The sequence below is a fragment of the Oculina patagonica genome, chromosome 5 (assembly GCF_052425735.1).
Source record: "Oculina patagonica isolate OP01 chromosome 5, crgOcupat, whole genome shotgun sequence".
Taxonomy (NCBI): domain Eukaryota; kingdom Metazoa; phylum Cnidaria; class Anthozoa; order Scleractinia; family Oculinidae; genus Oculina; species Oculina patagonica.
The window spans coordinates 5,189,742-5,214,253 of NC_135762.1; the positions used below are offsets into that span (position 1 = coordinate 5,189,742).

Consider the following 24,512-nt stretch of genomic DNA (forward strand, 5'->3'; position numbering starts at 1 on the left):
CCCGAGGATGATGCAATTGTCAAGTTTGAATATATCCTAGTGACCTAGTATTATATGTAGTCAAAATAATCCCACCGTTGAAAAATATTTCCTTAATTAACAGGCGTTCGGAATTAGTTAAATGGAGTATCAACAGACGAAAGGCGGGAAATACAATTTCGGGGGACCCAGGTGATACGTGTATTTAGTGCATATTGACGCTTAGCCTGCGTGGCAGGCGTAAAAAGGTAAAAACTCCCTCTCCGTTTTTCCCCCTTTCTCTCCCTCTTCCCAACTCCCCCTCCCTCCCCTTTCGACGCCTGCTACGCAGGCTAATTGACGCTTTGACGCTGCGTTTAGTACATTGACGGTGGAGCCGGGGTCTGGGGGGCTTAAGCTTTTACCCTGAGATGCCTTTGTACCACAAGTAAAGCTTTTGTAAAACGTTTAGTGTACTAAGCCGGTATGTATGTATGAATGTATCAAGTTAAAAAAACGCCGGAAATATTGTTGTTATGACTAAAAATAAGTGTTATTTTACACTCCATCGAGTTTGAAATATTGACGTGCACAATGCTGAAAATAGCATTTCCGGGCCTCTAGATTTCAAAATATTCTGGGGGACATGCCCCCAGACCCCCCTAGAGGCTCGCGCCTCTCCTTCGGCGCTCGTATTTAATAACCCCCTAATAAATATTCCTGTCAATACGAAGACCCTTCCTAAAACCTCAGCTACGCGCCTGACTATGACGCGCACGCTGGTGATTTATTCGAAATTCTAGGTTACCGTATTTATTCGAGTAAGCGCCCTGGGCGCTTATTAAATTTTTGGACCTTGAGAGTGGGCGCTTATTCGAGGTGGGCGCTTATTCGAGGCTGGGCGCTTGTTAAATATTTACCATTTTTAGCATGTAGTACTCTTACTTTTCAAGAAAACAATAAATAATAACAAAACGTGAAGATGTGCTAAAGCTAAATGTAAACTGTTCATTGAAAGTTCCTGTAAAATAACTGAGAAAGCTCGGTCACTTCGGGTAGTCTCTCAGTAGTAATTAGTCAATTTCACTCCTCTCATTTCACGCCTTTCGTGCAATTCAGTTTTTTAGGGGATGGGGGTGGGCGCTTATTCGAGGCTGGGCGCTTATTAACTTTTCCTTCCTACAGGGTGGGCGCTTATTCGAGGTGGGCGCTTATTCGAGGTTGGGCGCTTAATCGAATAAATACGGTAAACGAGAAACCGCATACAACCTAAGGAACTCTGAGAACAACCTCAATGTTCCACTACCGCGCACTAACTATTGCATAAATTGCTTTACCTATAGCGGCGCAATCTAATATGAAACAGTCTTCCTTCCAACGTAAGACAACCAGAGTCCCTTCGGCAATTTTTAAAAAGGTTTACTGAAACAAGTACAGTTAAAGCATGGCTTTCGTGGAAAGCAGCTTTTTCTTTATAATAGTTTATCATCTTAGAATTGAAGTATTTATGTAAATTAGGATTATAGGTAATTAATTTTTAAACGCTGGTGATCCGTGTAAAAATAAAGATTACCTTTAGTCACGCGATATTGTGACGTCACAACAATAACTCCCACGTTAACTTCGTTCCCAGGCCCTAGTACTTTTGTAACCATAAATACGAACCTGTTACAAACAAAAATACGAAGGAAAGGAAGCCGTCGGTAGAGTTGAATATGGCAGCTTTTTCTTTCGAAGTTGCCTTCAGATACGCGGTACTGGTTGGCCTGATCGCTTTCTCGTTAGTTGCTATAAGCGATGGGTGTACTTACGAGAGTGACTGCGGTGTGAATCAAGTCTGCTGCGATTACAGATGTGTTTACGGCTCAAGTTGTGTCGGCCAGTCTTGTTATTCTGATTCCCGTTGTTCCAACGGAGAGAGTTGTTGTAATAGTGAATGTGTTTACGGATCAAACTGTGTCGGTCAGTCTTGTACGTATAGTCATGATTGTTCTAGCGGGGAGAGTTGTTGCAGCAGTTCATGCGTTTCCAGTTCAAGTTGTGTCGGTCGTCACTGTTCGTCTAATGACGATTGTGCCACCGGGGAGAGTTGTTGCAGCAACAAATGCAAGTCTCGCTCCAATTGCTTGGGGTCTTCTTGTTCCACCGACTCTGATTGCGGATATTTGGAAAACTGTTGTGACGGAAAATGCTCGTATGATATCTGTTCTCGTTCTAGCGGCGTAATTGTTGGATCAGTAGTTGCCTCAGTCGCTTTCTTTGTGGTGATTTTCGTGTCATGTGTCGTCTCTCGCCATCGGCAGAGAGCACGTCTTCGCGGACGAGGTTGTCACGGCAGAGGTATCACAGCAACTACTGTCACCACCACTGGTGCAAATATACAGAGTAACCCACCCCACCCAGGACAGGTTCCACCGTCGGTAAGCTACCAACCGGGCTACCCACACTACCCCCCAGTACAGTATGGACAGCAACAGCTGCACATGACCAATCCTCCACCACCATACAACCCTGAAACAATGACAGCGAGTGAACAGCCTCCCCCTTCTTATGCTGAAGTAACACAAGGAGTGTATGCCCCTAGGACCAGCTAACATCAATGAGAGGCAACACCAAAATCTCAATTTGTGACAATGTGTGGTCAACCACCCCCACCCGCCCCCCTCCCCAATAATCGGTTAAATTTTTAGCTGTTGAAATATTGATGGAGATTCACATTGCTAGTAAGGTTAAGAAAGCAAACCAAACCCTTGACTTTCTTTCTTTTCTTTTTCAATGTCTTGCGTTGATGGGTGTTCCCCTTTGCAAGACCCCCCCCCCCCCCCCAATTTATATATATTTAACAAGGTGGCTAGTGGTGGATATTTAATTTGTTTTAGTTTATACTTGGAGGTTAATAGCATGGGATATCCCATGTTGGAGTAGCCAATCAGCACACATCAACAACACTATCCACTGTTTTAGTATAAACTTAAGATAGATTTAATTTCTGGGTGTGAAATTTTTAGCCTGTGTACAGCCGTCCCGCTCTGCTCAAAAAAGCGGGACAGCTGTACACAGGCTTAAAAGTTTAATTTTTTAATCCTCATGTACAGAAGTATAATTTTAATTCATCAAGTGCAAGTTTATAATTGGTTGTGTTATTTCAGTAATTATTCAAAACTGATAGTTTTGTTTGTAGATCACTGAACTGAAGCATGAGGCAAATATTGAAAACAAAGATTCCTCCATGGATGAGCATGTAAAAAAAACATGAGTTTACATCATATATTAAATTGATGATGTGTTCGTGATACCCAACAAAGCAACAGGCTCAATATTTAATTAATTTTAGTATTAAAGTAGTATATAAGGCAGATAACTATGAGAAAATTAGATTGAATGTGATAGACTGTCTGTTCTTTCTTGACAATTTTCAACTTATTTTTAATGATTTTTTTTTTCACTGTGGAACAATTTGGTCTGCTGATTGGATGGTGTTGTACATAAACACGAAAGTATTGTTTCTTTGCAAATTAATGGTCGTTTTGAATCTTGTGTTTTCATGCATTTACCAGTTGTGAAAATCAGATTCAACATTTTGGTAGTATAAGAAGATAGTAGAAGACTTAGTAGATATTTACTATCTTCTAGCAGTATTGACCTTTATTTATTACAGATATCTTCCTTGTCAAAAGGAAATTGACAAGAAAAATAAAATATTCTGAAAGCCTGCTTTCCATTTTGCTTCCAAAATAATATTAATTGCTAGGCCCCTTAATCTTGATCCTCAGACCAGTCAATGCATTTCAGGATACTTCTTCATTCTGGCAGCAATTAAAAGAAGTTCATGTTTGTCCGCTGGCCTGGGGGAGTGGTTTTTGTAGTCGGGCTAGTGGACTAATCCATCACTTGCCTGACAGACAAGTTAAGCTTTGCAAGCATCTTGCTTATGAGAATTTTTGGGGCTAGTAAAAAAGACTTTCAGGCTAATACATCCTCGCTACAGGTTGGCTCAAGCTGGAAAATTCAATTTTTTTTACACCCTGTCCTTCTGACGTCACCATAATGAGTTGACCATGAAGGCTTGGAACAAAAACTTGGCAGTGTTTAGGGCAAGTCTAGTAGAGGGTATGAGGTAGAGGTCATGGCAGAAAACCTGGAAAGTCATGGAATTTTTAATTAGAATTTCATTTTCCCGGCCTGGAAAGTCATGGAATTTACGTGTGGGTCGTAGAAAGTTAGGAAAATGGTATTGATGGTACAAAATAAAGTAGGCAGGTTATTTTTGGTGAGGAAAAGGGTAAAAATGTACCCGAAATCAAGACAATTTTTAAAAAATTTCCAAGAAAAATGGTCAAATTCACTGGTCATCAGGAATGTTTTGAAAATTCATGTAATTTAAGGTCATGGAATTTCAAAAGCGTAGGGTAGGCATGAGCTGGGGGGGGGGGGGGGAGGGAGGAGAAAGGGAACGAGAGTGCAAGCAAGCTAAAACTTCCCCAAATGCAGATACTAATCTTGATCAATGACCAATTCCCTCTGAGACATGTCTGCAGGGTTGCTGTATTCAGCATTGCCAAGTCTCAAAAATGTTTTAGCTGTACCATATTTTATTCCCTGAAGGCATGTCTCACAGAGGGAACTGGCCATTGAATAAATAATAATAATAACGAATTTTTAAACAGGATGACCCTTCAGTACATGAGTACTGTTATCAAAGGGGTCCTGTAAAAAGAAAAATAGCCTGCGTCGCAACCCTGGTCAAGGCTATAGGCTTAGCCATTGAAGGGCCCAGTGTAAAAATATCTTTTTTTTTCAATCAAATCTCAACACTTATATTAGTGCCTGGTTTATTACACAAAATTATTGTGGCAAGAGTTTTCATTATACGAGCAACAATACTTGACTATGATAAACAGGTTTTTTGGATTCTCCAAAACTTTATTCACTGACGCTGTTCTTTTTATCATACAATAAAATAATTGCACACACACACTTATCATAACCTTTATTTGGGAAATTATTCTAAAAATACTTAGCTGTCTGACATATGCATTTGTATCAAAGTAAAAAATATTCTTGCTTCAAAAGCTTTGATAAGTAATTTAACATGTCACTTCAGACCTACATGTACAATTTCACTATACACAATAATTGCTTCATTATAAGCTTTGTCAGATCATTACAGCAACCTTGTTTTGAACCAGTCCTGTTTGCTGACAAATGTTCAAGATTATTAATAATTAGGAACAGTTTGCTGAATAAATCAACTCTACTCTCATTACTGCCAGTTTTGTAACATAAAAATAATCTTAAATAAAAATTATAAAGACTTTCCTTACTTTTATTACTACCAGTAATTATCACCTTGTATCTCAAGTAAAGCTCTGAAAATAAGCTCTAAATGGCTCATTATTTTTTTGCTCGATGACTCTTTTAGGTGGGGAGAGGGGAATCAAAGTTGGGGGCATATTTTGCATTTAAATGATGTTTGGGATTGCATTTTGAGGGTTACTTCATCTGACAATTTTTAGCCCTAAACACTGACAAGAAAGAATACAACATGGTACGTAAATTGTAAAACTCTATAAACATAACAATATAAAGTCCTACTAACAGTCTTTGAATGAGCATTACAAGTCAGACTCTGACTGAGCCTATACTCTAACAACATAGAATACAAAGTAAGCACTAGCAGGGTCTTTCTATTATTATAATATTCTTTTATTATAATAATATAAACTATTTCTTATTTGTGCTCAAGGGCTTATTCATTTAATTTACAGAAGGCTTCTTGAGAGACTTATTTTTTGCAAAATTTATGCGTCTGTAATTTATTACATTATACAATCTACCCTGGGCTAATAATTTTTAGTTTTCAAAACCTTTCAAAATTACAGAAGAAGATGCTACTTGTTCAATACTCCCTTGAAACATTCTGCACACTCATACCACACTTAACACTCCCCTCCCTATTCTAGATATCTTTCTGGATAAATCATCTGCAATCTCTCAATTTAGCAGTTTAAAAACAGTTATAGAGGACAAATTCAGAGCAATCACTTAATGATACTCTATTGTGTATCTGGTTTGTCTGAATCTTTCAGGCACACTGAACTGTTTTGTTTTGTTACCTTCCCTGGATCTCACTGGAGCATGAAGATCGGGAGAACTTTTGCATTGCTCGAACCGATAATTTTCTTACAAGCAAGTGCGTCACTTGTCTTTGGCTGCAACTTTACACGGCTAGCACATTTCCCAAGGTGGTTCAGATGTAAACCTTCTTATCCATGTTGTTGTAGATCTCGACCATCATGATGACCATCTAAAAACTAGTGTCTTCTACCTAAAGAAAGCAAAAGAAACTGTAACTACTTAAAAAATAGCAAATAAATCAATAAAATAATAATGGTCATACTTGAAAATAATAAAAATATAATGATGATGATGATGATGATGATGATGATAATGATCAAAATAATCAGCCAAGAAATCTACAACTGACCATCCTACCTAACAAACTATATTAAAGCAACATTAACAATGCAGAAATGGTATAAGAACTATGTGAAACAACTTGGAAGTGGCTGCATCACCATTAATAATTTTACTTGCTGCTTAACAAATAGACCATTTTCGTATTCTCGCCATTGGACTGGAACTAGCTTGCAATGGAGGCTGATGCGGGGGAATATCATTAAAATGAGTGTCATGTCATTTGCATTTGAAAAGATTACCCGCATTAGCCTCCATTGCAAGCTAGTTCCAGTCCAATACCGAGAATACGAAAATGATCTATTGAGCAGGGTTCATTTTAAGAGAGAGGTTTTACAAACCTGCGGGTTAGAGGTTCCAGCCTCTAATGTCATGTTGGCTGATTCAGTATCACTCATCACAGGTGAGGTATATGACGCATCCTAAAAGACGAGATGCACAGACAATGAATGCCATAACTAACGAAGTTAACATGACACAAGACTTGAACTAGTACTTGTACATGGCCAGACAATCCTTCAAACAACCTTCCAAGTTAAGACCATTTTTAGTCACCATGGCAACTAAAATTTTGGAGCTGGCGACTACAGTAAATTGGAACTTAAGTTGCCCGCCTGGCGACTAAAATTGAGAAAAAAGATTGAAAGCGTGAGCTTAAATTAGCGACTAAAATTTTTCATTACCAATCTTGAGCAGTCAGTGCAGCCAAATGGCCACTAAGGAAAAACATAAACTTGGAGGGTTGTCAAATATCTATCTTTACATGTACAGGCTTTCAACAATATTCCACAATTAATTAATTATAAGTTGTACACAAGCTACTGGGAGATTATAAACAAAACAATACACAATAATTATTTACATATTACCACTTGGATATGCCCTCCTCTCTTACAGTATAGGATCAAGCCTCATGTTATTGTTTAAGAAAATAACCCATACCCCTCCCATCAAAAGGGTTTTTGTTTTGAGCCCCCCACTCCTCTGCAAATTCAAGTTTAGCTTAAGTTTATACTTCAGGGCTCACCAAAACCCCTGTCCGGTCGTCCGTGACAAGTAGGTTTTCCTGCCGGGCAAGTGACTTTTCATGCTCACTTGCCCGACGGGCAAGGGCCCTGGCAAACCATCAATTAACTTAATTTCATGAATTATTAATAAGTTTGAGAACCTGGGCAAGGGGGAAAGTGCCTGGGCAAGCAAAATTTGAGAGTTTCTTGCCCTATGGGCAAGTTGGAATTCAAGTTTTTTTCGAGCCCTGTACTTCCAGTAAAATTAAAATCTTTGGCTTTCAAGACTCCATCCTCCTCCGCCACATCCCTCCTTCTTCCCCTCCAGTGACCCTCTATTGAGTGGGTATATATGGATATTTTCTGGAACCATTTAACGGGTAATTCTTTGTACAATGCAATAATAATAAGGGGAAGGAGAGTCAAGTGCTAAAATTTGAAATTTTATCTTTCAGTTGCATATAAAATTATAGTAGCAGATTTCAGTTACCGTATGTTGTTCTGCCTACCTCAGAGTGAATTCCAACAGCATGTATTACTGCATCATGTACAGACACAAACAGATGCTCTGTTCCTATTCTTGCTGTAAAGCCAGCTCTCTCCAACATTTCTCGTATGTAGTCTAGTACATAACAGTTAAAAAATGGATTTAGCTAAACTGTCACTGACACGTGATACCAGTGACTTAACCACAGCACAATAAAACAAAAGCAAAAGACAACACATTACCCGGTAAAAGAATTTCAATCAAATGAATATACATCTCAAACAGACAATGGAAAATAATTTTTTACTTACACCGACAGTGTGCCAAGTAGAATTTTACTCCAATCTTTTCATATTCTACACCAAGCTATAAAAAGACAAATCAACATTAATATAAATTCCAAAATTAAAAAAAACAACGAATGCCATTGTGTTTGTTCATGTAATACATAGATTCAATAACTTCCAATACTCTCTGAAGTTTTTTCAGCAGATTATCTTAAAAATGACAAGTCCAATGATTGAAACTACAACAAACTTCAAACAAATATTAATATTTTATTTACCAACATAAAATTTTTAAAAAATTACCAAAACAAAAAACTAAGTGGGTTTAATTTTGTGGGAATAAAAAATAAAAAAAAGGCTGTTAAGCTCTCCATAGAAAGTCTCATTCCATTCTGGTTCTCATCATCATCATCATCATCATGTTTTTTACCCTCGTATTTCAGAGTAGCTTGTACAGCTTATATCTCCTAGCATTTTAACAGTACACAGCACGATGAGCAAAGACCAAAGCACAACGCCGGGAACTCCATGCCCTACTCTTTACGATAAGTCTGTGGGTTCTTTTATGCCCCCTGCTAACCATAACACTGAAAATGCAGGAGACGGGGCCTATGATTTATCATCCTCATCCTAGAAGACTAGAATATCTAACCATTTCCAGATTTCATTGCAAAGGCAGCATATTCTTCTCAGTTATTTTAAGACCCTGAGTGTTGGTCCAGTCTGGCACTCGAATCGAGACCTTCAGCACAGCAGTTCAGTGCTCTACCAACTGAGCTAACCAGTTGACGGTAACAAACAAATTCTTACCTGCAATAAGGTGTTAACACCTTGAGTGTCGATAAAATTAAATGTACTGGCGTCAACAATAATGGCATGAACCGGCACAGACTGCTGTTCCCCAGATGCATTGTCAGAGCTTGCAACATCATTCAAGGAAACCTCTACATCCTGAAAAACATGTCATAACATCAATTAATGTTATTATCATAACATTAATTAGTTAAAAATTTGGTTCAGATGCCATTAAAAAAACAAAGAATGTGACTTTGCATTATACAATAACAAGCACTGCAGTGTAATAATGTACCTGTATCCTGAATAAGTTCAGTTAAAAATTTGGTTCAGATGCCATAATTATGTCATACAGGTAGGAGCCAATTCAAATTTAAATTTCGGCTGAACCAAAATTGATTTAAATGCAAAATGATCAGCTAAACTTGCTTCCGTAGCAAAAAGTTATGCTTTTGGATTGAAATTAAATTATTAGATTATGCATTTGATATATAAAGCTAAAAAATTAATGTGAAATTATTTTCATGTCTGAATCAAAGCCAGCCCACGGTCATTATTTCAGCTCATTCAGGTGAGAAGAACAGCTGAGTCAATCTGAATTCAATCAGATTCAGATGTTTACTTCACGTCGTAATTCAAAAAATTCAATTTTTTGTAATTAGCACATGTTATAATTAAATGTGTGAAGTAAGACTCTCCCATCCCTAGCTAGACACCATATGCTGATGAATGTCACGTGACTGAGCACAAGGAACAAACACATTTCACTTGCCAGCCATCTTGACTGTTCACTTATTTCACAGTACATTTGTGCAGCATCTTAACTGAGCCCTAGATCATGACAAATTTCTATTAATACCAAAGTGCCACAGTTACCCCATTCTCCAGAGCTCTGTTAATTGCAATAGTAGAACCCCTTGTTATTTCTATTGTGGGGCTCCCAGCATCGTCTGGGCTACCAGTGCTCCTGTAGTACACAGAATTGCCAATGCTACTTTGCTTGTGTGGATTTTGAGGATCAACACCAGTCATTTCTATCAAAGTGCTACGGAAGTATTCTGAGTTGGCATAAAACATTGCAGACTCAAATCTAAAAATCTTCACTCCAGGAATTGGCTTCGCCTGAAAGAAACATGCCATACCTGTCAATCACATGGATCAGCAAATTAAGACGGATTCCGCTGAAAGTTCGAGCAACGAGTGCGAAAATTAAGTACCAAAAATCTGCTCATTGTACAGCAACATTTTGTATACTATTTAAAAGATCTTATCGAAATTCGTTTGTCTTAGTGACCCCGTAATTAAATTCTAAAGCATTCTCGAGAAAATTAAAGTCAAACCTTGTAAAAATGTTTATAACGCGCGCCATTTTGTTTTGAACTGGCGTGAAACGTCTGTTTTAACTGAAATATTGACAATTTCAAATCCATTTTTCTCTCGCGGGGTCAGCTTGAGTGCTAAATTTTTGGCAGGTTTTTGTTAGCTGTACTTAAACTGTTACCATGCTAAGAGGTCTTTTTGGTAACTTTATTTTTGCCCGTATTGCTCGAATGCTGGGCGGAAACCATCTTAAGTTTGTTGTGACTTCAAAACCCATGAAAACAAAGAAGAAGGGAGGTGTGAATGAAGCCATGTTTTTAACACTCAAAAATATACCCATTAATACTTCAACTTCTTAAATTATGCTTTGAACAACTACTTTCACTTCCTTCCTAACCTGTCCAACCGAAAACACTTTATTTTATGCACCACAAAGTAATGTTGTCATGGTAGCACAGTTTACAAAAACAGGTATTTGGGTTAAGGACTAGGAAAGGAAAACTGGTAATAGAAAAGTGCTATTAAATTTACCCCCCCCCCCCCCCAACTATCAATTCCTTTTACTCCACCCTTGCTCCATTAGGCGCGATGGCCTAATGGTTAGCGCGCCGGACTCCGGAGCGAGCGTTCCGGGTTCGAGCCCTGGCCAGGGTCACTTGTATCGTGTTCTTGGGCAAGACACTTAACTCTCATAGTGCCTCTCTCCACCCAGGTGTATAAATGGGTACCGGCGAAATAATGCTGGGGGGTTCCCTGCGATGGACTAGCATCCCATCCAGGGGGGAGTAGAAATACTCCTAGCTGCTTAATGCTAAGGAAACCGGGATAAGCTCCGGCAGTATGCGCCACTTTGGCTCGAAGCTGACCTTATTGCTCCTATAGAAAATAAGTTTAGTCACCACCACTTACCGAAGGTATCCTATGAAGGTCTCTGTAAATTCCTGTGTTAGGAATTTGACCAAGCAGTGCTGCTGGTGGTCTGAAACATTCAACATGTTAACCCTTCAGTTAAACCCAAAATGAAAATCATAAATAGTAACATGACAGGAGGCAAGCGTGACCGAGTGGTTTGGGGCGCTGGTGTTGTCATCTGGAGGTCCCCAGTTCAAGACCTGCCCCTGCCACTAGCTGGATTTGTTTCTCAGTTGTCCCGAGTTCAAATTCTCAACCACGCTTTGTATATAGCCAACTGGTTTGCCTCTTGCCAGTTGGGATTTTTAACCTTGTTATGTTCATTTTAAAATTATTTGTTTCCTCTGTTTCAGTGGCATGCCTGTAAACTAGCTATCTCGTTGAGATATGAAGCTAAGTGCATGACCACTATAAACATATTTATTTATTTATTTTTATTTATTTAACATAATTATAACAACATAAATTGGGATCAGTGCTTGCCATCATTGGCTAAACAGCTTACTTGATGTTTTATCAGAGTAAATATAGACAACTACTTGACTGTATATTTTAGGTCAATTAAAGCCCCTGATGGGCCTACTAGATCTTTAACAGTGACAAAGGACATTTTTTTTTTATTCTGACCTTGATGACTTCCAAATTACTACTACAAGTGCCATAACTACGCCGAATCCCAAGCCGATGTCAATACCAAGCAACACCACACCTAACCATGTCGCAAACCAAACAACCTGAACAAACAAAATTAATTTGTCCCTTATTTACTGACAGCATTGTGGAACACTATCAGAATAGCAAGGATGAGTAAACACGGACAATGATACAACAGAAAATTTAAAAGATGGTAAATAAAAAGGTGTTCAAAGCAATAAGTGATTAGCATGAAAATAAGAACATGTTTTATCTGTCACAAAAATTTATGGCCTCATGCACCTGGTGCATAATAAGAAAGGTAAACAATCAGAGATTTATATGAAAACTTCGGCTCCCTTAAGGTTACTATTGTTAGCGGCAACTAGTTTTAGCGATTTTAGCGAGTTGGGTAAAAATCCCTAGATTTAGTGCTCGCTAAAATTTGTCTCCGTCAAATTTAATACTTGTTAAATGTAAATATACCCCCCCCCCCCACCCTAAAGGGAAATAAAATTAAGCATAGTCAACTTGCAAACAAAAAATAGACGCCGCTAGCTTCGTTCTTTCTGGCAATGAAAATATTTGTTCAATTGCAAGTGAGTTTGTTCTTTTACTGAACATTTATTTCTATCTAAGCTATACGACCGTTCAATAAAAACTGGTTTACACAATATCACTAACTTTTCAAATTAAATAGTCGCTAAATCTTGCTCTGAAAAAATTGCTTAAACTAGTAGTGAAATAGTAACCTTAAGGTAGCTCTCAGAGTTTCCAGGGTTGACAACAAAGTCACAATAATATTATTAGGCCAAGATAATTTTGCTGGTGAATTATCACAAATTTGACAGCAGTAAAATAAAAAATTGAAATAAAAAATAACTAAATAAATTTAAGTATTTTTATAGCGCCAAAATCCACTAATTGCTCATGGCCCTTTACAATAAAAAATATTAATAAAATGATGTTAAAAAGTTAAAAACTCTAAAAATTTAAAAAACGGATATTTACAAGTAAAACATGCATTCATGACAAACCGAGTCATAAGGTGCACTTGATTTCAAAACAACTGAGTTACAAGCTAACCAAGGAACTGCACTTACAGCATCAGGTTTACAAATCCTCCAGAGCTGTACAAGTCTGCTAAACTGACGGAACAGGCCTTTGAGGGCAACAACTACCACAGCAGCTAGTATTGCCTAACACAAAAGATACCAAAACAACCAATAAGCATACAACAGGTTTTGTACTTTTTTGAGCTTTTGAAATTCCAAGACTTTCCATTACCTTTTCCATGACTTTTCAATGATATGTTTTCAGTGACCTAACATTTTACCATTTTCTTGGAAATTTTCAAAAGTTATCTTGATTTCGGGTACGGTTTACCCTTTTCTTTACAAAAACTAACCTGCCTTATTTATTTTGTACAATCAATCCAAGACTATCTATGACCCACACGTGACTTTCCAGGTTTTTCATGACCCATGCGAACTCTGATACTATAGCTTTAGTAGTCATACAATGATATGAACCATGCTTTGTAAGCAACACGCAAAGTACATACATGTACATTTACTTACCTTTGGCAAATGAAAGAAAAGAGGAGCTATAAACAGCAAAACCAGAATAATGACTACTACAACAGGAATGCTACAGAGCTGCCAAAAAAGAGAAAACAAAAACAAAAACAGGTATGTACTATGAAAATGAAAAGTAAAAACAATTATCCTAACAGAGCACCACAACCAAACACAAATTAACTCTTCTTGATTCTTGACACGTTTCTGGCTGCAAAGATTTTGCAATCATGGTGTCATCTCAGCTCAGAGCTTGGCATGGATCTGGCTGAGATTTGAAAATCTTGGGTACCAAAACTTGCCACGAATCTTAATGAGGTCGGCAAAAATTTTACAAGGGTTAGTACTATGTTATTTTATTATATAGAATGCAGTGCTTTAGCGAGTGGTAGCAAAGCGAGAAAAATGGTATCCACACATGTGTGGATATCAATGGTATCCACACGTGTGGATATCATTCTTGACCAATCATCTCGCAGTTTGCCACGTTTCATAGCTCAATGAGCCAAAGTTTATCGATATTAAGTCGAAACATCTTCGGATCTTCCTCGGCAATCTTCGTTTAGCTTCGGAAATCTTCGGAAATTTTCGGAAAATGTTCGGAAACATTCGTACGACCTTCAGACAACATTTTGAAAATCTTCGGAAATCTTCGGAAAATCCTCGGAAATCTTCGGAAAATCGCCAAAAACATCGTACCGTAAAGTTCCGTGTATAAGCCGCACCCGTAGATAAGCCGCACCCCCGATTTGAAAGCTCAAATTTTGGAAAAAAATATATACAGACCATAAAGTTTGAAGTTCAAGTGAAGTTCTACTGGTAAACAATCAAGGGCAAACAAGCACAGTTTCGAGACACTGACACGGTGGTTGTTGCAATGTTTAATATAAATTAAGTGTTACGAAAGCTAAATTTCACTTGTCATACCTCCTTTTTAGTTTGAGTTCACAATATCTTAAACTTGGATGCTCTCTTGATATCATTTTTTCGAGATTATCACTTCTAAACACTCCTGAAACACTTGTAATTCGTTCGAATCGTTCGCGAATTATGATTTATGAATGCTTAGTAGCCAAGCTCTGAATTGTAGAGAGGAGTCTGGGCATTAAAAACAAACATGGCGGCATTTCCTTCGGAAGAAACCACGTTTTTATTTCAAGATTCTTGAAAACTGCTACCCGCAACAGGATAAAAACTTCATACAGAATAAGAGTTTGTTAATCCAGCAGATGTATTTGCTGTGAAAGTCAATAAAAAAACGAAGCGATCGGCCATTTGCCTTGTGAGTATTTGCGTTTATCTTGGTCAGTTGGTGCCTTCTCGCACGTAGCGAAAAGACATGATTCGAAGTGACTGGCAGGCTTCACTGCAAACAGCTTTGCAGAGGAACTAAAAGGTAGTGAACATCAACAAAGTTTTCAGGTTGATATATGTTTATTCAATGACGTCTTGAGAGGTTTTTTATGAATATTAATTAGGCCTTTGAGAACTCCAACCAGAAATGTTTCCGTAGATAAGCCGCACCCCCGATTTTTGACTTGAAATTAGAGGAAAAAGGTGCGGCTTATACACGGAACTTTACGGTAATTAGTTGGTCTATATAATAAACAGAATATTACATGGTTGCTTGGAGATATGAAATTTATCTTCTCGTGTTCAAAACCGATATCTCACTCGTTCGCTGCGCTCACTCGTGAGATATAGATTTAAACACTCGAAGATAAATTTCATATCTCCGCGCAACCATGTAATATCCTCTATATTCTGTCCATACCTGTGTTCTTGCAATGCTTTCTTGAATGACGGATCTTGAAAGTGAACCACTCACAGGGAAACATGAAAAGAATGACCCAAGGATGTTTGCTGACCCACAAGCAATAAGCTCCTAGTGACATAAAATAAATTATGCGCATGGTCAGACAACTCTAACATTTTGTACAACATTGTAAGCATTTTGTACAACATTGTAAGTAAGCTGGAGGGAAAAAATTCATGCCATTTTCTTTTCTTTGAGATGTGGATACTGGAAATGTTTTAACTGGTAGATACTTGTTTTACCATGCCATTTCTTGTCGGCTGTTTTTATTTTCTAATTAGGGAGGGGGCGGGGATGGGGCGAGCAAAGCAACCCACCCCCTAATGCCTCCTGTTTTGTGCTGCGTCCAGTTCTCTCTCCGTGCAAGTGTACTGAAGCGATAAACATTGCAATGATTGTGATGCAGGGCTGCAAATGGCCTGCGATGCCATGCCATCTGGAAATTAAGATCTCAACTTGAAAAAGTAAGACTGATTTTTTCAAGATTTGTCATTTTGGACTGGAAAAACACCTAAAAATTATTATAGCTCCCTTCTTCTTTCAACAACAATTTACTTTATATCTCTATCTTGATGTACTAGGTGCATTTCATGTACGAGAAGACCTATTTGCCAATTTTAGTACTTTTTACCGAAAAGCATAATAAATCCCCATGGTAGTGTCCCTTTGGGCCCACAGAAAAGATATCAGTCTCCCCATCTCGCAAAGTCTTGCATTTACCATTTGACACCCCTTAAATACATAATATTTGCTTGAAATGGTCAAATATAAGTACAACCTGACAAAACTGTTTAGAGTCATCTCCAGTGAACTATGTGTAGCATCCCACAGAGTGACGTACAGCAGCATTCAATTCTTTAAATCAATAATCATGCAACCAAACCCTACCAGTTCCAAAACTTACTGTGGGCTGCTTTAGCCAGCATGCAGACTTAACCTTCACCTTTAGATTTACCAGACAGTACATTTTATCAAGCCAGACATAATTATACAGATCACTCTTCCATTCACACCTGATTTGAATCGATAACGTAGTTGTTCCTCTTGGCAAACGTCTTGGCCAAAGAGACATTTGTAGCAAATATAACAATAGCAATAACTAGAGCATCTGGAACAATGCTTCCCATCAGCTTAAAAGATGGTGCCGAGGGTACTCGCAACCTACAATGAACAAAAGCAAGGATGTCATTAAAGATGCATGTTGATTACTCATCGTGGTGTAAGATTGGAAGGGTGATACAATGTAGTTTATTCATTTGTCTAACGATTAATTAAAATCACTTTCATTGACATTTTGACTGCTATACTGTTAGTCTTTATCAGGTGGTAAGGTAGATTGTTTATCAGGGATGTAGCTAAGAAAACACTAAGCCAGCTCATCAACAAGCCCAGCTGACTTTTCTAGCCTTGGCAGCTCTAAAAGTTTACCTTAGTCTTTGTTTTCATGTGAAATTTCAGCCAGATTTAAGTTCTCTTTTAGCCAGTGAAATAAGCCGACAGCCAGCCCTAAGTGACATCCTTGGTTTATGTGTCCTTATTTGTAGCATGTTGGTTGGCTGCTATTATATTGGAGCAAGGATGTTGTTTATTAACCAGTGATGATAAAAACAACCAGGTCTGTTTCTCAAGATGGTATTTTTGGCATCAAACAAGTGGCTCAAACATATTTTTTTGAGACAATCTGGGACAAGTTACAATACAGGCTTCTGTGTACATTAACCAATTTTGTAAATAAATATATATTCTGACCTACCCTTTGGGAATGTCACCTAAAACTGCCACTTGAAATTTTTCATTCAATCCAACAAAATATGACACCACTGTTCCAAGAACAACCTGCAATAAAAAAAATATCAAAATTCGTAAATTATGTAAATAATTATTGCTTGACTGCGATGTTCTACCATTAACCAGAATAGCCCAAGTGGGCAAATGGTACATAATACAGTCAATGTAAATACTCATTACAAATTAGAGCGGTTTTCACTTGAGTGTCGAAAGTTAATTGCATTTGCTTTGGTTTTGTAATACTACGCTTACAGATTGGCTAAAAAATCTCGCGCCACTTTCTCAGCCAAGCAGAACTAAAACCAAAACCAATCGTGACTCGCTTGCGCACGTTTTCCCGCGCTTCGTGCCAGCTACATGTATTTGCTTCAAGTTTTGATTGGTTCACTGGATTGTCTGTGTTCTTTGTGATTGGCCAGAGTGATTACTTTTGTTTTGGTTTTACGATACTCAATTGAAAACTGCTCTAATTATGAACAAACGTAAACTCATACTGTAGGCTTACAATCGTATGTAGGTAGCTAGTCAAGTTATGGTTTAGATTAATTACTTTTAAAACAGACTTTCTTGCAAGATATTACATTAACAAATATATTGAAATCAAATAATAGTAGACCTTGCAACATAATTACTTTTGTAGGCTACATGTAACCCTTGGGACCAGAAAAAGTACAAAAGTACCACATAACTTAAGAGAGGTGCCAGGAGGTTCAAAATGTAGTGTTTGTAACAAATCTCAAATGTATGATCCTGAAAGCTTGACTAATTTTCAAATAGCAGAGTTTGAGATAGACTTGCCACAAGTCGACCTCACAAGTTTTCACAGTGAATAAGCGAGCGAAGCGAGCCTTTTAGGTCGCGAAACGGCCGTGCGAGCGACGAAGTCGCGAGATCGAGTGACCAAGTCGCGAAGACGAAGGACTTTATTGAAAGTCTAAGTTTGAGACTGCATTCATTTTTTCTCACACTGTAATTAAAACCCTAGTAAGTAAACTTGTTTTAAGTAAAAGGCTTTTACATACCGCTATTAACTCAGCAGGTATGGGAAATTTCATTTTGTGCTTCAACTTTTCACTGATATACTTGAGTGTAACTAGTAGAAGGATGCAGACAACTCCAGTGATGATAGCTCCTGGCACAGACAGAGTTATGTTCTTGAACATAAATATGTACGTCTGTGATAAAAAGAAAACATTTTTAGACAAAGATAACTGAATCATTGCAAGCAGGAATCTTTGGGGCAGCTAGTCAAAACAGACATAATAAAAGGAGTGTGTTTCAAGTACCAATTGCAATGTTGTGACCTTTAATGCCAGACCAGACAACCTTTTTGATAATAATTATTATTAGCTAATAGACTAGGAAAAAGTATTTCAAAGCATGGCTACACAAAAAACTTGACTCCCCTTACTTCTAGACTAAAATAGGATTTTTTTATGTTTTCAGACAGCTAAAATTGGGGGAGTAGTTTAATAGGAGGAGTTCTATGCCCCCCAATCCCCCCAGTATTATGTCGCCGGTACCCATCACCTGGGTAGAGAGAGGCACTATGAGAGTAAGTTGTCTTTCCCAAGAACACAACACAAGGACCCCAGCCAGGGCTCGAACCCGGACTGCTCTATCCAGAGTCCAGTGCACTAGTAACCATTAGACCACTGCGTCTCTCATAAGAAGCTAATAACCATGAAATCAATTTGACAGGATGATAAGCACTTTGCTAGGTTCTTTTTTTGGTTTTAAAAAAGTGTACTAATTAAAATTTCAGTACAAATTTTATCCATAAAATAATGCAAATAAACAAGCCAGGATAGAATGCAAGAGAAATGTCTGCAAACCTTGACTACAGCAAAAGCTCCTGAATATCGTGGAACAGTCAAACCAAGGATGTGTTTCACTTGACTGGTGAGGACCAAAATGGCGGCACCAGTTGTAAAACCACTAATGATTGGATCAGATAAATACACAGCCACAAAACCAAGCTTGAGAAGGCCCATTACAAACTACGACAAAACAAACAAATAAAATCATTCTTCATCTTGTGCCAAGCAATGTATTCATGTTGATATTGTAGAAAACTAGACAAAATACTAAAATAATATCCTTTAATTAGATTAGACAGAGACAACAATGTACACTGTAGATCTTATGTTATTATGTATGGAGTTTACAGTCCGTGCAGAGTGACAGTTTATTAACAGGCGATTTTTACTTTATTCTTCCGTTGATAATTATTATACCATAATTATTATTATATAATAGACACTCAGCCACACATCCTCTACATAGGCATGTATATATGGAATGTGTAAATAATAAAAAAAAAGAAATAAGATTATGCCCAATCACATACTAGGTAAGGTAAGAGTCTGCATCCACCCAAGTGGCCCATATAGCCAGAGCTTATCCCGGCTTCTGTAGCATTAAGCGACTATGAGTATTGCTACTCCCTACCCCCCAGTAAATTTGCCAGTACCAACTTATACACCTGGGTGAAGAGAGGAACTGTGAAAGAAAAATGTTTTGCCCAAGAACACAACGCAGCACCCTGGCCAGGGCTCGAACCCGGGCCGTTCGACTCCGAGTCGAGTGCACTAACCATTAGGCCACCGCACCTCCCACATGTCCAATCACAGGCAGGAAATTAATTCCTAAACCAAACAAAAGCCCTGGCATTTAATATGTGAAGGACTGGAGGACTTTTCCTGGACCAAATAAGCCAGAGCTGGTTGGAAAAAAAATTCAAACCCAGGTGAGGTCACAATTGTAAGAAAAAAAAGTGCACATGAAACCAACCTGGAAAAGACCAACAAGCATTGAAAGGGCAACAGCCACTTCTAACTTCTTTTCATCCAACAAGTCCTCCTCGCTTGGAAAACTGCCATTTGTCTCCTGTTTATATATTGAGCTACGTAGGGCAGCACCACCTGAACTTCCGGGTGGCCGATTAGTGGGACTTGTTGTAGCAGTTTGTGAGATAGATGATTCTACTTCTCTCTCAACAACTGAACCAACCATTAGACAAACCACAGCAAAAGTCCCTGTGAGAAAATGTTTGCAGTAAATAAATAAGTTAATAGATAAAATAAATAAATCAACTAATAAATACGAGGCAATTTTTAAATAATTCTCCACTTAACAATAAAATTACATGATCACAATCAACTCTCCCTTAACGGACACCTCTATAAGACTGACACCTAGTTTTGATCCATTCTTACCACTTTTCAGTCATTGTACTGTAACTAAACTCCCTATAAGATGGACACCTCTCTAAGACGGACAGTTGAAGCCGGTCCCGACGGTGTCAAATTTATAGAGAGTTGACTGTAAAAACAACAACAACAACACACGCTTTATTAAAATAAGATTTACAATTCAAACATATATTAAAACAAAAATAGGTAATTTTACTCAGAATAACTAGAGCGGTTTTCACTTGAGTGTCGAAAGTACATTGCGTTTGCTTTGGTTTTGAATTACTACGCTCAGTGTCGCTATTATCTTAACAGTAAAACCTTGCTGGACCTTTATTATGCTCTTGTTTATCCATTTTTAACATATTGTTTAATAGCTTGGGGTAATACTTATCAAACTTCTTTGCAACCTCTTTTTGTATTACAAAAAAAAGCCATTAGAATTATAACTTTCTCTAGCTTTTCTGAACATACAAGTCCACTTTTCAAAGATTTAAATGTTATCAAATTATTTGATGAAGTAACTTTTCACATTGCTGTTTTTATGTACAAATTTAAAAACCAACTTCTCCCTTCTAATTTTGATGTTTTTTTCACTTCGGCAAAAGAAACTCATGGTTACAATACAAGATTTTCTTCTAGAATGACTTATGCTTTACCCAAAACCAGAACAAATTATGGAATCTTTAATATTAGATATCAGGGTGCTAAAATCTGGAATGCTATCAGTGATGACATTAAGCTTCTGTCACTTAAACAATTTAAGAAAAAATATAAATTAAGCATTATCACAAGCTATCAACTGAACCTTTTATATTTAAAACTATAATACGTCATTTTCCATCTTTCTTCCATTAATTTTTCTTTAAGCCTACTTAGTTTTGTTTTTGTGTGTTTGTGTGTTGTATAGTTTGCTATGTAAATATTAAATATACCTGACCTTTTTATAAATTATTGTGATAAAAACTAAGTATGGCTGCCCAATCTTGTTAGCCAATCGTGGTTATTCTGGGCAGCCATGCACTTAACTCTATTTATTTTATTTATTGTTTTGCTAATAATTGAATGAATAGGTGCAAATAAAGTTGTTGTTGTTGTTGTTGTTGTTGTTGTTGTTAAAATCTCGCGCCACTTTCTCAGCCAATCAGAACTAAAACCAAAACCAATCGTGACTCGCTCGCGCACGTTTTCCCGCGGTTTGTGCTGGTTACATGTATTTGCTTCGAGTTTTGATTGGTTCACTGGATTGTCCGTGTCTTTTGTGATTGGCCGAAGTAATTACATTGGTTTTGGTTTTACGACACTCAATTGAAAACTGCTCTAATCGAGCTGAGTAAAACCAGCTGTTTTCATTTACCTAATGATATGTGTCTGGATGTTCCCATTGCCATGTAAACAAGGATAGGAACAAAAGCTGTGTACAATCCTGTAACAGCAGGGAGTGACGCCAGTAGTGCATATGCCAGACCTAGAAAGACAACATTTATAAGGTCATAGTATTATAATTTTGTATATCATGCATCAAACACAGCAACTTTTAAAGTACCCGCCCAGGGAAATTTTCATGTTCTTAGAAACAAATAATTTTCAATCTTACTTATAGATTATGTGACCTTATATCCAAAAAATATGTTTTTATCCTGCTATACAGTACTAGTAGCGTTTTTTTTTTTACCAGGCAAAGTTCGCATTTTTACCGGAAGTCGGTTCCATCAACCGAGGAAGGATTTGGGTCGGTTGTTAGGGAAGAAGTTGAGAATGCACAATATTATTATAGATAGCGGTCTTTTTCACAAGAGGCGTGCTGTTCACGAAAAGAAGATGGCGGCAATCGAAGTTGCATCGCGAGAGGCTGCATTTGCGGCTTTCACGGCCGAATTTACAAGAAATGGGTAAGTAGTTATGTCACTTTATTAACACTACATGTATCTATACAGTTTCACAGGATTTGTGGGACTCAAGTAAGAAGATACATGTAATAATATAACCAGGACAACAAGTTCTTAGAACAAATGCCTTCCGTCACCTTACAAACGACTTATTCACAAATGGCTGCAAACTGAAACAGAACAACTTAATTTGACTAACAATTTGACCAGACTTATAACATAATTGACTGACAACAACATTTCACTTCACTCTAAAGATGAATTCCACTCAAGTTGTCAAAATGCCAGCCACCAACGACAGTTCTTTTCAGAACTTCTCTCACCTGGACGATCACACTATTCAACATACTGCTCCTTTGTGACTCCATTTTCATAGCCCCCTTCGCAAACGTTCTTAGGGCTTATCACACGTTTCTCCCCCATGTGAGGGAGAAACATGTGACGAGCCCTAAGAATGTCAGCGTGGGAGGCTACATTTTCACAGTCCAAGCTACACTCCATTTTCTTGGGAAAGCATGAATAAATATGATACAGAAAAAATTTGGCATGCGTCATGTGGTGTCACTTACATTTAATACCATAGGAGTTTGCTGTAAAATGTTGACATGAATCCAATATACAGTAGTTGCATGCCCCAGTAATGAATTCCTAATATACAGTAACTGCACAGGTCACATTATAAGCACAGAAATAATTATTCGAAAAATATATCTTGTAAAACAGAATGACGCAACCACAACCGTGAGAATAAGTGAAAACACAAGATAAGAGAATTTTCACTTTTTCTTGTGAATGCACATTGCATCACCCATGTGACAACAAATTTTTAAGGGTACCCCTCCCCCCTCGCTTTTAAATTTGGGTAACAGCAGACTGAAATATAATCACCTTGCACTTTACATTTTCTAAGTCACTGTCACTAAAATATTTCACAGGCTAGTTCACCCTCAGTGTAAAATGACTGCAGATCTTTTTCTCACCTTGGGGAATATGCATAACAGCCACTGTTAACCCACCCGCTACATCGTGTGCCAAGTCACGCCGAATATCGTAACCAGGCAGCCATTCCACAATGGGAAACCAAGACTGCAACACACTTTTGCACGCACATCTGGTTGGAAAGAAATGTCGCTTGAACGTCTTAGCAAGCGAAGAAGGCTCAATTTCAGAGCTCGAGACATACTCTTCATGTTTAATAAACGACTCGGTGAACTCTTGTTCGTTGTAGACACGGCGGGAGAGATTAATCCTGTAACGTCTTCGGCGCCGACGGTTCCTTGAAGCTTGAATATCTGATAGTTCCGAATCCCGCATGGTGATCTCTCTTGGAATCCTTTACTTGAGTTGATTAATTAAATTCAACTTTTTCTTGCGCTTTTCAGTTAAGTTTATGCCCAGCTGTTACTCGATGTTGCTCTCAAATGATCGAAGTGCTGACGAAATGACGCGAGCCGGCGATCGAAAATTTTGTACCACAACTCTCGTTTCTCCTTACATGGTCCCTCGACATCTCCATACTGCTTGCATTGCCTTTTTCTCTTTTATCTTGTGCCTTTTAGCGTTCAGTTCACGGGTATTCGTGATCAATAACGGAATAAATATGCTGGGATTACCATAAACTCAGCTCCCGGCGATTTGTTCGCAAAAAAGTACACCGCTGATCCTCGTAGCGACTACCCACGGCGTGTAACAGTAAACAACGAGTCCAACACTACAATTTTTCGCGAAAAGTGTACAGAATAAAAATAAAACAAGAAAAATTAAATAACTCGTTAAATTAGTTTGTTTTATCCAAATACATCACCCTCAATAGCGCACCTGCCTTCAACAATAGACATAACATCACCATTTTCACGCGCGAGGCATTCATGTGAGCACGGGTTTCCCGCGAGTCGAACGTGCAATATCATGCACGTGATGTCTTGCGCGACTTACTTCATGCTGCTAAAATCTAAGCCAGCGTGGCAGGCGCCTGTGTAGTTTTGGGCGCGTATTTTTTGCAGTTTGGAAAACGCGAAAGGCGAGAGACGGCCATTAGGGCCGTCTCGCGCCTTTTGCGTTTCCCATACGCGCGCAAGAAACTACACAGGCGCCTGCTACGCAGGCTATGCTAAAATGCATTTAGATATTTCCGTTTGTGTAAAAACTGAAACCTTCTGCTGAGGCTAGAAAAGAAATGTGATTCAATGGTTCATTCTTTTCTTCTTGCCCCGCAGAAGGGTTTTTCAATATGCAAACTGAAAACATACCGTAATTAAGGTGGCTCGATCGGATTTTTGAGTAACTGATACCTTTCAACTTTGACGTTTGAGCAACGCGTATGCTTCCATAAATAATCCAACTGAAAATCGATCAATACAGCAAGAAAAGAA

The 24,512-nt window shown here is 38.1% G+C and overlaps 1 protein-coding gene across 1 annotated transcript; it reads right to left on the bottom strand.

The window, feature by feature from the left end:
* Window positions 1–4,855: 4,855 nt before the first annotated feature.
* LOC144653834 (prestin-like) lies at window positions 4,856–23,958 on the bottom strand. The gene is made up of 18 exons (XM_078513938.1): window positions 23,121–23,958; window positions 21,609–21,719; window positions 19,851–20,095; window positions 18,893–19,057; window positions 18,080–18,232; window positions 17,023–17,105; window positions 16,283–16,430; window positions 15,228–15,338; window positions 13,457–13,534; window positions 12,980–13,075; window positions 11,871–11,977; window positions 11,241–11,310; window positions 9,888–10,133; window positions 9,027–9,167; window positions 8,241–8,295; window positions 7,952–8,064; window positions 6,777–6,857; window positions 4,856–6,286 (listed from the first exon to the last, which is right to left on the bottom strand). The coding sequence occupies exons 1-18, from the start codon at window positions 23,452–23,454 to the stop codon at window positions 6,266–6,268; spliced, it is 2,358 nt and encodes a 785-aa protein (XP_078370064.1). The 5' UTR covers window positions 23,455–23,958; the 3' UTR covers window positions 4,856–6,265.
* Window positions 23,959–24,512: the final 554 nt, after the last annotated feature.